Here is a 13,135-nt window from a genome sequence, read left to right on the forward strand (position 1 = left end):
CGAAGCTCCGCCCACAAGAAGACGAAGCTCCTCCCACAACGAGACGAAGCTCCTCCCACATCGAGACAAAGCTCCTCCCACAATGAGACGAAGCTCCTCCCACAACGAGGTGTGTTTTCAAACTTTATAAAAATATCAACGTCTCATTTTAATAACTCCATCGGTTCACTGGAGAAAAAAAAAACACTTCAGTGTCACAGGTTCGATTCCCGACCGCCATCAGCTCAGATGTGTTTGTACCACGCTGAGAAAAAAAACACATTTCAGAATTTAAAGGGCCGGTGTGAGTTTTTTTAAAGCGTCTACACACCAACACTCATGTTTGTTTGTGTGTATGTACAGTGGTCCAGTGGTTCACGCCGTCCTCCTGGGTTCGAATCCCTGTGTGTGTGTGTGATTGGCTCCAGCTGGTGTTAGTTCGTTCCTCCTCCTCAGAGCTGCCATGTTTCTACAGGAGCCCAGAAGGGACAAACCAAACACGAATCACCGTAGATTCTCCTGCATAATGTTTCTTAACTGAAACTTAAACATTTTCTAACGAGCTTTATTTTAATGTTATTTCTTACTGTCTCTTTCTCAGCGAGGTGGAAAATTCCTCTGACGGCTTTGTTCCTTCTTCGTCGTTCAAACGGAGAAACAGTTTGAAAACTACTGAATTTATTTCTCTGAGGTTTAAAGATTAAAAGATGAAGATGAACTTTATTCTGGTTGATTCTGTGAGTCTGGTGAACGTCCTCGCGTCCTGATGAAAACCAGCACAAAGCCGCGTTCCTGTAGGACTTTATGGGACTGTAGTGGATTTTGGTGGACTGTAGTGGACTCTGGTGACTCTGCTGGACTGTAGTGGATCCTGGTGGACTGTAGTGGACTCTGTAGGACTGTAGTGGACTCTGCAGGACTCTGGTAGACTGTAGTGGACTCTGGTGGACTGTAGCGGACTGTGGTGGACCCTGTAGGACTCTGGTGGTATCTGGTGGACTGCAGTGGACCCCGGTGGATTGTAGTGGACTCTGGTGGACTGTAGTGAACTCTACCAGACTCTGGTAGACTCTGCTGGACTCTGGTAGACTATAGTGGACTGTAGTGGACCCTGGTGGACTGTAGTGGACTCTGTAGGACTGTGGTGGACCCTGCAGAACTCTACAGGACCCTGTAGGACTGTAGTGGACTCTGCTGGACTCTGGTGGACTATAATGAACTCTGCAGGACTGTAGTGGACTCTACAGGACTCTGGTGGACTATAATGAACTCTGCAAGACTGTAGTGGACTCTGCTGGACTCTACAGGACTCTGGTGGACTATAATGGACTCTGCAGGACTGTAGTGGACTCTACAGGACTCTGGTGGACTATAATGAACTCTGCAGGACTGTAGTGGACTCTGCTGGACTCTACAGGACTCTGGTGGACTATAATGGACTCTGCAGGACTGTAGTGGACTCTGCTGGACTCTACAGGACTGTAGTGGACTCTACAGGACTCTGGTGGACTATAATGGACTCTGCAGGACTGTAGTGGACTCTACAGGACTCTGGTGGACTATAATGGACTCTGCAGGACTGTAGTGGACTCTGCTGGACTCTACAGGACTCTGGTGGACTATAATGGACTCTGCAGGACTGTAGTGGACTCTGCAGGACTCTAGAGGACTCTGTTTCCCTACATGATGCTGGATCTCCTTTCGTTCAGAGATGAGGAAACGTCTGAAGTGATGAGTCATCTGAGGAGGCGGAGCTGCTCTGTCATTGGCTGCCGACCTCGATCGGCAGCCAATAGGGGCGGAGCTGCTCTGTCATTGGCTGCCACTCTCCCCCAGCAGCCAATAGGTGGTCATCTTCCCTTTGCCCTTCACCTCGATCTCTCCTCTCGGCTCCAGTTGGAAGCAGTTGAACTCCAGCAGGACGTCACGGGTCGACGACGACACGTGGATCTTTAGAGCTGAGGAGGAAAAACACACTCATGTTAAAGGGACAGTTCAACATTTTGTCAAATTGGCCCATTGCCGTAATCCCTATAGTCATAGCAGTAGGTTTGTTACCTTTAATTGTCGGTGCAAGCTATTTTTAGAACGGCGGAGCAGAGCCGTGAGCTGCTCAGAGCTACGCTACGGAGGCTCATTATGGGATTTCTTGGTTTCCCTCATCAAACTCATCAAATACACGATCCAACAACTCCACAACGCTCTGGTGGACAAGTTGTGACCTGCACATTCACCACGCTATGAGATAATAACACAATGTTACCAGACAGAGTTGTTTTAGAGGGAAATACAGAGACTGCTTGATGAAAAACTGTCCCTGAAGGCAACGCGCATCAGCGGTTTTGCATGAATTTACCTCCTATCTCCTAAAAATAATTTAACCAGCCGGTGGTAGACCTCTAAAAACCTGCGGGTAAGTTAATTAGCGATCGTTTTCTCCCCCCGGGGTGATGACGAAGGTTGGCCGGCCAACCAGCTCTGCAGACTTCTCCGAAAAACATTGGAGCAAACTTCTAAACAGCCGTCATTTGGATAAACTGGCCATATATTTGGGATCTAAACAGTTACTTTCTCACATGTAAACATATTACATTTACATAATTAAAGTTACATAATAACAGCGTTAGAGCGGGAAATAATACAGCTTTTCGCCTGTTTTACAGCTACCATCAGACAGAGTTGTTTTAGAGGGAAATTCATTCAAAACCACTGATGCGTGTTGCCTTCAGGGACAGTTTTTCATCAAGCAGTCTCTGCATTTACCTCTAAAACAACTATGTCTGGTAACGTTGTGTTATTATCTCATAGCGTGGTAAATGTGCAGGTCACAACTTGTCCACCAGAGCGTTGTGGAGTTGTTGGATTGTGTATTTGATGAGTTTGATGAGGGAAACCAAGAAATCCCATAATGAGCCTCCTTAGCGTAGCTCTGAGCAGCTCACGGCTCTGCTCCGCCGTTCTAAAAATAGCTTGCACCGACAATTAAAGGTAACAAACCTACTGCTATGACTATAGGGATTATGGCAATGGGCCAATTTGCCAAAATGTTGAACTATCCCTTTAAATACTTCCATCAGTTTACAACAGGTCAGTGTGTGTTAGTTGTGTGTGTGTGATTTGTGTCTCTGACCTTCTCCACTCGACTCCATACGTGACGACGTGTTGACGGTGTCACCGAACAGACAGTAACGAGGCATCTTCAGACCCACAACTCCTGCACACACCGGACCTACACACACACACACACACACACAGTCTCAGTGGTTTGTACTTTATTTAAAGGGACATTGTGTAGGAATTCCTCCCATCTAGCGTTGTGGTTGTATATCTCAAGCAACTCAATCGTATTTTTCCTGCTGCATTCACGTGAAATTGGGCAGACGGCAGACGGACGACAGCCGCTGCACGTAACGGCATAAACAAGCCTCTATGTAAACAAGTGGTCCGTCAGCACGAGGCAAAACAATACACGAGACAATATGTTGTCATGGCGATGTGGTATTGTTGACCTGACCCACGTTTTACACTGCAAAAACTCAAAATCTTACCAAGAATAATTTGTCTTATTTGTAGTCAAAATTTTATTTCTAGTCAAAACAAATCTCATTCTACTTAAAATAAGACTTAAGGCATAAAAAGTAGCTTGTTTTTAGACACTTTTTACTTCTTTCAAACATATTTTCACTTGAAATAAGTAGAAAAATCTGATAGTGGATCAAGTTTTTCTTCCTTATTACAAGCACAAAAACTTGCTTTCACTGGCAGATTTTTCTACTTATTTCAAGTGAAAATTTGTTTGAAACAAGTGAAAATGATCTGAATACAAGTACATTTTTAGGCGATGAGTCTTATTTTAAGAGAAAAGAGATTCGTTTTGACTAGAAATTAAACATTTTGACAAGAAATACGACAAATATTCTTGGAAAGATTTTGAGTTTTTGCAGTGTACCGGCACTGTGACTAAAATGACATCGGGTTTGTTACCGACGGCCGTCTGCCCGACTGCAGGTGAATGCAGCATCAGTGTAACGCTCCATTCCTCCTCACTGCGTTACCGCGGTGACTGTTCACAGACGCCACCTCGACCTGAGCCGACAGCTCCGGTGTCTCCGCTGAGTTTCCGTGGTTTCCTACCGTCACCATGGCAACACGACATGGCAGCCAGCACCGTGCTTACCCGCTCCATGTAGATATGAATGATATGAACGGCTCATTCAGAGCTGAAAGGAACACTTCACTTTGTTGATGGGAGGATTACCGATTAAAGGGACAACGAGGAGTTTCTCCATCAGCAGAACGAAAAATTCCGCGACAATAAAAAAGTCTCACGTTAATGTGGATGAATCTCCGTTACCACTTGTTAATGGGCCCATTTTCGATAAATCTATGGTTTTGTCTCTATGGTTATTTTGTTATTATTAGTGGTGGTGGAAATGCTGGGCGAGTCGACCAGCGTTTCTTTACTTTAGGTTTCGTGGCGAGTCATGAGAATAACGCAGCCGAATCTCCGTTTATGGTGGGAACTACGACGGTATGTGATCGTCTTCCAACCTCTGACTTTAATTCTTGATGAATGAAAACATGAGTCTGTCTTGCGCCGGTCAAAGAATTTCACGGTGCGCGGAGGCTCATAAATGTAGTGTGAAAAAACGCTTCGCTTTTCCAAAACTCCTCGAAAAACAGACTTTTGAACCAAATAATCGATTTTCCTGAATAGATAACAGGAGAAGTTATACAATGTCCCTTTAAACTCCTGATCCAAACACAAAGCTCTGAATTATTCATCAATATGAAAAAACGCAGAGAAGGAAAACAAATAAAACTGAAAACCCATCAGGTGAATAAGGTAAACTCCACCCCCTCCTCCTCTGGCTCCGCCCCCTCCTCCTCATTTAGCTCCGCCCCATCCCCCTTTAGCCCCGCTCCTCCTCTGGCCCCGCCCCCTCCTCCTTTAGCCCCGCCCCCTCCTCCTCATTTAGCTCCGCCCCATCCCCCTTTAGCCCCGCTCCTCCTCTGGCTCCGCCCCCTCCTCCTCATTTAGCTCCGCCCCATCCCCCTTTAGCCCCGCTCCTCCTCCTTTAGCCCCGCCCCCTCCTCCTCCTCACCGGTGTGTATCCCGATCCTCAGCTTCAGCTGCTGCTCGGCTCGGTGTCTGATCCTGAAGGTGTGGACGGCGTCCAGCAGGGCCAGCGCCATGCGGGCGATCTCTCTGCCGTGGAGCGTCCCGTTCCTCACAGGAAGCCCCGACACCACCATGTAGGCGTCGCCGATGGTCTCCACCTGGGGGCGTCGCCACGGCAACACACACACACACAGTTCAGGTACATTTGTTCTTTTTGTTTTTTTTTCCTTCTTGTTTATTTTTGTTCAGTTGTCGTCATTTTATCGAATGTAATTAATAATAATATAATTCAACTAATTTCTCATTAATAAGAAACTGGTTCATTTCATTCTGATGAAATGTCAGCGTGGGACTTTTTAATTCATATGGTTGAATTGACAATAAAAACCTTGAACCTTGACATGTCAACAACTGTGATCTGCAGTGTGTGTGCATGTGAACAAATGTAAAAAAGTACCGGTAATTAATCTATTTTCATATTCAGGTCTAATTTCAATAATATACACAATTTAAGTGCTTTAAATGTATCCAGTAATAACTATAATAAACCAAAGTTATTATAACCCAACAAATAACATTGACATTATTTACAAATAAAAAGAAAATTAGAATGATATCAACAAAAATAACACATTTTTTTCCCCATAATTAGTTTTGGTGTGTAACTGATTTTGTTGATCATCACAGGAAGCTTTATTTTTAATGTAGAACCCCCTATGGTAGCATTATGATGCTTATGATTGGGGGAAAAATGTTTGCAGTGTTTTTATGTCTCAAAATAGACTAAATAAACATAATCTAAAGAAACTTTTAAGAAATTATTATTTTTTGGAGGTTTTGGGGATTTGTTGGCTGTAGGCAACATTGTACCATAACGGTGCATAAGGGAAAGTCCTACCATTGTGAAACGACCCATTGAAATGAATGACTCAAAGAGTCTAAGCCTATTTCTTTGAAGAATAATTAATTATAATTGCATTTTACAGTAAATTCTATCTTATACTGTTGTAGAAACACTAGTCTCTGTAAACTTTCACCTCCACTGGCCTCATCCTCATCTCTATTCTCACTCTCAACTTCCTCATCATCATCATAATAACCTGAAGTTTACTTTACTGCAACCAAAATCAAATTTATGGTAAGGATCAAAACAAAATTATGATGAATTATATGTTTTTGAACATTATATTTACACCTAAACACACACAACCATAATCTCATGCTGCAGTGTTGATTCCATAATGGTCCAGTGTTGCCTCAAGGCGACATTGTACGTTGTTGCCTTTGGGCAACAGGTGCATTTTAACAAGTTTCCATTATTTAATAAGTAAATAAATTGCATGTAACTATTAAAATTTAGACTTTACTAAACTATTAGTGTAAATATATTTTTTTCCAGATGAAAAAGGGCCAGGAAGTTACTGTATGTTTTCAGACCGTTTTAGTGGAGCAAAATGTTCCCTTTGAAAAAGTCTGCAAAATAGGGTTTCAGTATGGCTTCCTGAAGGTCATGTGATAAATTAAAGCATGGTTAGTGGTTCTCTATGGTCTTCTCTCTTTTTTAAAGTATTACAGCATTAAAAGAGATGCATTGTGGAGATGTGACAGACCAAACATTGGTACCATAGAGGGTTAAATTACCGATTTTAACTAAATCCAGAACAAAATTAGTTCTTGTTGTCTGTTTCTCAGAACCAGATTCATCAACCATGTACGTGTCATCTCACTAATTGATTGATTTGATAGATTTTTGCTTCAGGAAGCTTCATGTGTTGCTCAGCTGTGACTCTGACTGTGACCAGCAGGTGGAGCCACAGAGCTGTGATCGATAACCTCCGTCTGCTCTCTTCCCCCGTTCCACAGGTTTGAAGCTCTGCTCTGTAGTGATGGGCAAATGAAGCTTTTGTGAAGCACTGAACCACTTGAGCCAATTGTTTCGAAAATGGGTTCATTACTCGAAGCTTCATTTAGAGTGACCTCTCCTGGCGAAGTGCAAGGCTGCAGTCAAAATCAGGCAGTCTAGTGGGTGGACTGGAGGGTTTTAATTGCGCACTCACACATGCGCACACACCTCAATGAGCAGAGTTGGTGAAATTACTTTAGTAGATAACACTTTTGTTCTTAAGTGCCTTCGCTTTGATCACCATTGGATTTAAAGAATCTTTTATTTAAAAACCTACTGATGCGTTAGCCAGATTATATTTGACATGACCTGCACGGGTTTCGAACCGGGATAACCCACACCACAGGCGGCAATACTAACCACTTTGCCAAATAATTTCTGTAGGCTACTAACCGCCGCCACACGTTGTCTAAGCCACGCCCCCAAACATGATGAGCCAATCACAGTGCGCATAGCTAGCCCATACACTCGGACATTCTCTGCTTCCACGTCCATTGAAATGCATTGCAGTTAGTCAGTTTTCATTCGTTTTTATATGTTTTTTCTTGACATTTTAAGTTTAAAATGGTCAAACGGTGTGCATGGGGTGCATGCAACTCCAACACTAGGTATGTGTATTTTTTTCTTCTTTTCCCAAGCCACATCTCAACCGAGAGAAGTGTCTGCTCTGGATAAAGTTATGCGGTAGACCACAACACCAACTAAACGTGGATAAACTTAAAGCAGAAGTAAGTGGTCCGGTCGTTTTCGCTAATGCTGCGTTCCAGGCAGGCTTTTGAAATCGTAAATTACAGCTTCAAGTCACAACTTACGACTTTGTAGCGTTTCAGGCAACCCACTCGTGTTTTTCCGACCTGTTTTACCGGTGAAAGTCACTATAACGGCCACTCGTAACTTCTGACCTGTGACCAGATCGAACTGGTACGACTTCACGGTCGGAAAAATACGAGTTTCCTTGAACGCACCATAACAGTCCTCGTCCCTACGTCACCACATTCACGGCGTTCCTTGGCTGCACACACAGCCCTGCATGCCGTTCTCTCTCCTCATTGGATAAAAACTGTAGGATACGATAAATGTTTTCTCCTCGGCTCAGAGCAGAGCAGAGGGACAGACAGACCCGTGCTTCGGTTCAAACACTCTATGTAAGTGATTGCTGTCGGAAGATATAACTATTTAAGACTTATATTAACACAAACATATCACTTACTTCTGCTTTAACAAGGATGTCTACATCTGTTCTAAGTTAAGTCAACAAAGTATTTGAGGCAACATATTGTCAGAGATGTTTAGATGTTAGCCAGCATCACAACTAAGCATAAAGCCCGCTAGCTTAATGCTAACGTATAATGTAAAACTCCATAGACAGGCTAACAGAAGTTAGCCCGTCGCTATCGGCGTTTCGCAGCAACCGACGGCCATAGCAGTAAAGCTAAGTGAAGTTCTGGTGACTTCGAGATGATATTTAATCTTTCTGTCTCCAAAAACCATCAGTTGCCTCCTGTGAAATGTCTCTACTGTGACAGCTGTTGCCATAGCAACTGTCACCGAATGTTGACTGTTTGTCCGAGTGACTGGAGGGGGCGGGGCTTAGCCAGAGGTCAATTCTCTGGTACCTCGCGACTGTGGCTACTGTATATCCGCGGACCTTTGTTACATACGCGCGCACACTATTTACAAATGAAGATTTGATGAGTGTTTGTTTTTTGTTCACAATTTCTCCACGATTCTCGCTCGCAAGAAACAGATGATGCTTGTGTGCGTTTGAAACGGATGAGGGAGGGTACACGCTTTCAGAATGGAGACCAGTCAGTCGGTGAACCAGCTTTGGTCCCAGGGCCGTTGCGAGGAATTCTGGGGCCCCTGAAAGAATACTAAAGTGGGCCCCTCCCCCTAACTTTTCCTTTTTTTTTTCTTAGACTACGTATGTATTATAGTTTTTTATTTAGCCTTCTTTGTTTTGATGCTAATGCAGCATTACACTGCAAAAACTCAAGTATCTTAGCAAGAATATTTGTCTTATTTCTAGTCAAAATGTAATTTCTAGTCAAAACAAATCTCATTATACTTAAAATAAGACACATCATATTAAAAGTAGCTTGTTTTTAGACACTTTTTTTTTTACTTATTTCAAGTATATTTTCACTTGGAATAAGTAGAAAAAAATCTGATAGTGGAGCAAGTTTTTCTTCCTTATTACAAGCACAAAAAACTTACTTTCACTGGCAGATTTTTCCATTTATTGTGAATTTAAGTGAAAATGATCTAAAAACAAGATAATTTTTAGGTAATGAGTCTTATTTTAAGTGGAAAGAGATTAGTTTTGACTAGAAATGAGACATTTGGACAAGAAATAAGACAAATATTCTTGGAAAGATGTTGAGTTTTTACAGTGTACTATGAGTATCAGTCAGGGTCTTACGCAGAACAAATCAGTCATACAAAGATTAGACTACTGGGTTTTTTTATGGCCCCTAGCATTATCATCACCTTTCTCCTCTATACAACGGCCCTGTTTGGTCCAGTCAGGTGATTCATTCAGGCAGTGAAGCAGTTGCTGCTTCGGACGTCATACGTCACGTGATTTTTTCCGCACCGAAACAAGCTTTGAAACAGTGGTTCGATGTTACTGGTTTGAAGCACGTATCGAAGCTTCAGTGTCGGACTGCCATCGCTACTGCTCTGATTGGCCGAGCCCACAGACTGACTCCGCCCCCACCCCCCTCCCTCTTCCTCCACCAGTTTGTGTTTCACCTTATAAACGTCAAAGTTGTCGATGATGGCGTCGAAGCAGGTGTAGAGGTCGTTGAGCAGCGTCACCACCTGGAGGTCAGAGGTCAAATCAATCAATCAATCAATCAAATTTTACTTATATAGCACCTTTCAAAGCAAATAGATGCCGTTCAAAGTGCTTTACGTTTTGATTGAACAATATATACGGTATATAGGAGGTAAAACAAGAAAAGCAAGGAGACTAATGCACGAAGATTAAAAACAACAAGAAAAAATAAAATATAGCAATAGAAAACAGATACATAAAATAACAACTTTTAACAACAATAACATTTTATAAAATAGAATAGAATAAAATGCAGGATAGAAATAGGAGAAAGATAACAATAAGAGAGAGTAAAAAACTGTAAAATAGAATAAAATCACTGTGAGACTATAGCATAAAAGCCAGATTAAAAAGATGGGTTTTTAGCCTACGTTTAAAAGAGGTCAGAGACAGGGCCGGTGGCCGCTGGCATAAACACTCTATGCGGTTGTTTAGGGCCACAGCCGTTAGGTGGGGGGCCACATGATCAGAAAGGTACCGGGGTTCATCAAGTCATTTAAACATCCTGAGGTCTGCACGTGCAGCTATGAGCTTTATATGTAATGTGAAGTCAATATTCAGCTTCTTTTATCTCACATTTGAGACATTTGGTGAAAATAGAACGGCAGAATGACAACATTTGTGCTCAAAAAGCAATCTTACAAAATGTCATTTTAGACTTGTTTTCTACACTTATCTATTACTGTATTCATATCCTATTTCAAGCACCAAAACAGTTCATTCTCATGACTGAAGGTTTGTTTTCACAAGGGATTTGACATTTTTCAAAAAGCAGACCTCAAATTTCCAGCATTTGGCCTAAATTATTTCTTTCTACAGTGTTGTAGGACAAACTGGCCTCAGTGTGCTTACAGCGGAGGTTCTAATATTTAGACATAAAACACTTCTATTTATCTTAAAAAGATGAATTTAAGAAAATATGTAAAAGTCGAGAAAATGGCCTCAAACCTCAGAGGGCATAAACACGTCTGTATTCAGTTTTAACCAGTGATTTGGTGTTTGCGCTTAGAGTGCAGGGCCACAAACAAAAATCTTGTTTAGGGGGCCACCAACATCCTAGGACCGGCCCTGGTCAGAGGCCAAAGGTCAACGATACTGATGACAGACTGATGATGTCACAGCGCTCACCTCCATGGGCGTGCTCTCCGCTGAGATGGCCGTGAAGCCCACGATGTCGCTGAAGTAGATGGTGACGGAGTCGAAGGCCTCGGCCTGAACCGTCTCCCCCCGCTTCAGCTGCTCCGCCACCGAGCTGGGGTCAAAGGTCACGGAGAGGGAGAGAGAAGGAGGGAGAGAAGGTGGTTTGGTTTTTGGTTTTTTAATTGTTTTTTGTGTGACGTGTTCATGCTCTTTTTAAATAAAGTGTTTTTAAATTGAATAAGGTGCAGGGATGTGATTTTTTTAGACATGAAAATGCGACCCTCGTAAATCGTGCAAATCCGCTTTTTTTTTTGAGAGGGAGGGTGGTGGGGTGGGACCGCCGGACGGCCATCATCCACCGTTTAACCCACACAGCCATAGGTGTTGATATTGCCCCGACCACGGAGCAGTAACGTAACAACAAGACGTAGCGGCGGTAGTCGGTAGTTTTTTCTCTCGCTCTTTCTTTTTTTTGCCGCGGTAGTGTTTGTTGGAGCGGCGTGGTGCTGCACGTGACGCGCTGACGTTAGTGTGTTTACATTTACGGCGAGCATTGATTCTCAGTCCGAACCCGTTAAAAAAAAGAAAAGAAAAGGAAAAGCCCGGCCTCACCGAGTCATATTCTCGGCGCGAACCCGACTCGAACCAGCGCGTCCGGACGGGTTGGACCGTCCATGCTACTTATTAGAGCCCAAAACAACAGTCCAGAGAGCCGAGGGACAGAGAGAGACAGCAGCAACAGGTGTGTGTGTGTGTGTGCGTGCGTGTGCTACCTGCTGAGGGGGCTCTGCAGCCACAGCTCCCCACTAGACCAGGTCTGAGTTCAGTTTAAGTTTCATACACTCCAGCCATTACAATGATAGGAACCTCAGTCAGTACTAAATCTGCTTTTTTTTTTTTAAATTATTTACTTAAGCAGCTACAAAAAATATTAGACATGTACCACACATCTGGCTGGAAGGTCTCAATGGTTCAAGAACTCTTTTTCCATCATTAAATATTAAAATGGAGCTAGTTTGTTTTCCTTTTAAATAAGTTCAATATCAAGTGCTAATTCCACCTGTCATAACTGGCTCTCTCTCTCCTGTCTCTCTCGCTCTCAGACAGTGTGTGTGATATTTACAACACACACACACTGTAATAATATCTGCACCTATTGTTTGACATGCTGTTTTTGAGGTTTGTTTTCTGTTTGTGTATATACATATATATATAAAGTGTCAAAATTATGTCATTGTGTGTAATGGCTGCACTGTTGCCGTGTCGCGCTACACCTCCAGGGATGTGATTGGCCAAGGACAAAAAAAGTATAATTTCCTGCTTTTTTGTCCTTGGCCAATCACATCCCTGGAGGTGATAGACAGTGTGTGTAGTAGTAGTATAGTAGTAGTACTAACTGTGGTAGTATCTGGTAGAGCAGAGTGTGTAGTAGTAGTACTAACTGTGGTAGTATCTGGTAGAGCAGAGCTTCAGCCTTGCGTTTCTCTTCGTGATAGGCCTGTGTCCGTTCCTCTACCAGCTCCTCCAGGTTGTTTGCGTACTGCTCCATACGGGACAGCAGGTTGTCCAGGATGTTGGTCCTCGACTCCCTCCACACACACACACACACACACACACACACACACACACACACACACACACACACACACACACACACACACACACACACACACACACAGTTACAGGCTGCCGTGACTGGGCCGACGTTGAGCCGACGTTAGGGATGTCACTATAATAGATTTTCATGGTACGATTATTGTCAGAGAAATAATCACGATATTACGATTATCACGATTATTATGCACTAATTAATTTTAAACAACACTATTAATGTGTAAAATCAAATATAGTTAAAATATACATGACTAATTAAATAAATTAATAAATTAAATAAAATCAGCCCCAACTGTAAGCATTTTTAAATCCAGGTTAAAAACATTTCTCTTTTCGCGTGCTTATAGGTGAGCTCTTTTTAAGAACTTTAAACTTGATCTATTTTCTTTTATTTTACTTTTATTTGCTCTTGCTTTTAACTCTGTTTTAGTGTTTGTTTTTATTCTGTTTTATGCTTCTCTTTTTTTCAAATGTTTTGTCTTTATGTAAAGCACATTGAGTCGCCTTGGTATGAAATGCGCTATATAAATAAAGATGC

The 13,135-nt window shown here is 42.6% G+C and overlaps 1 protein-coding gene across 1 annotated transcript in view; it reads right to left on the reverse strand.

The window, feature by feature from the left end:
• Window positions 1–1,791: 1,791 nt before the first annotated feature.
• Window positions 1,792–13,135, reverse strand: part of LOC310999804 (atrial natriuretic peptide receptor 1-like) — a gene marked incomplete at both ends in the record, with an annotated part of 127,886 nt that continues 116,542 nt past the window's right edge. The window contains 6 exons of the mRNA XM_083990370.1: window positions 1,792–1,937; window positions 3,110–3,208; window positions 5,085–5,259; window positions 9,759–9,827; window positions 10,972–11,095; window positions 12,426–12,572. Coding sequence (XP_083846496.1) covers window positions 1,792–1,937; window positions 3,110–3,208; window positions 5,085–5,259; window positions 9,759–9,827; window positions 10,972–11,095; window positions 12,426–12,572 — 760 coding nt within the window. The remainder of the gene's footprint in view (window positions 1,938–3,109; window positions 3,209–5,084; window positions 5,260–9,758; window positions 9,828–10,971; window positions 11,096–12,425; window positions 12,573–13,135) is intronic.

The sequence above is a fragment of the Trachurus trachurus genome, assembly GCF_905171665.1.
Source record: "Trachurus trachurus genome assembly, chromosome: 16".
Lineage (NCBI taxonomy): Eukaryota > Metazoa > Chordata > Actinopteri > Carangiformes > Carangidae > Trachurus > Trachurus trachurus.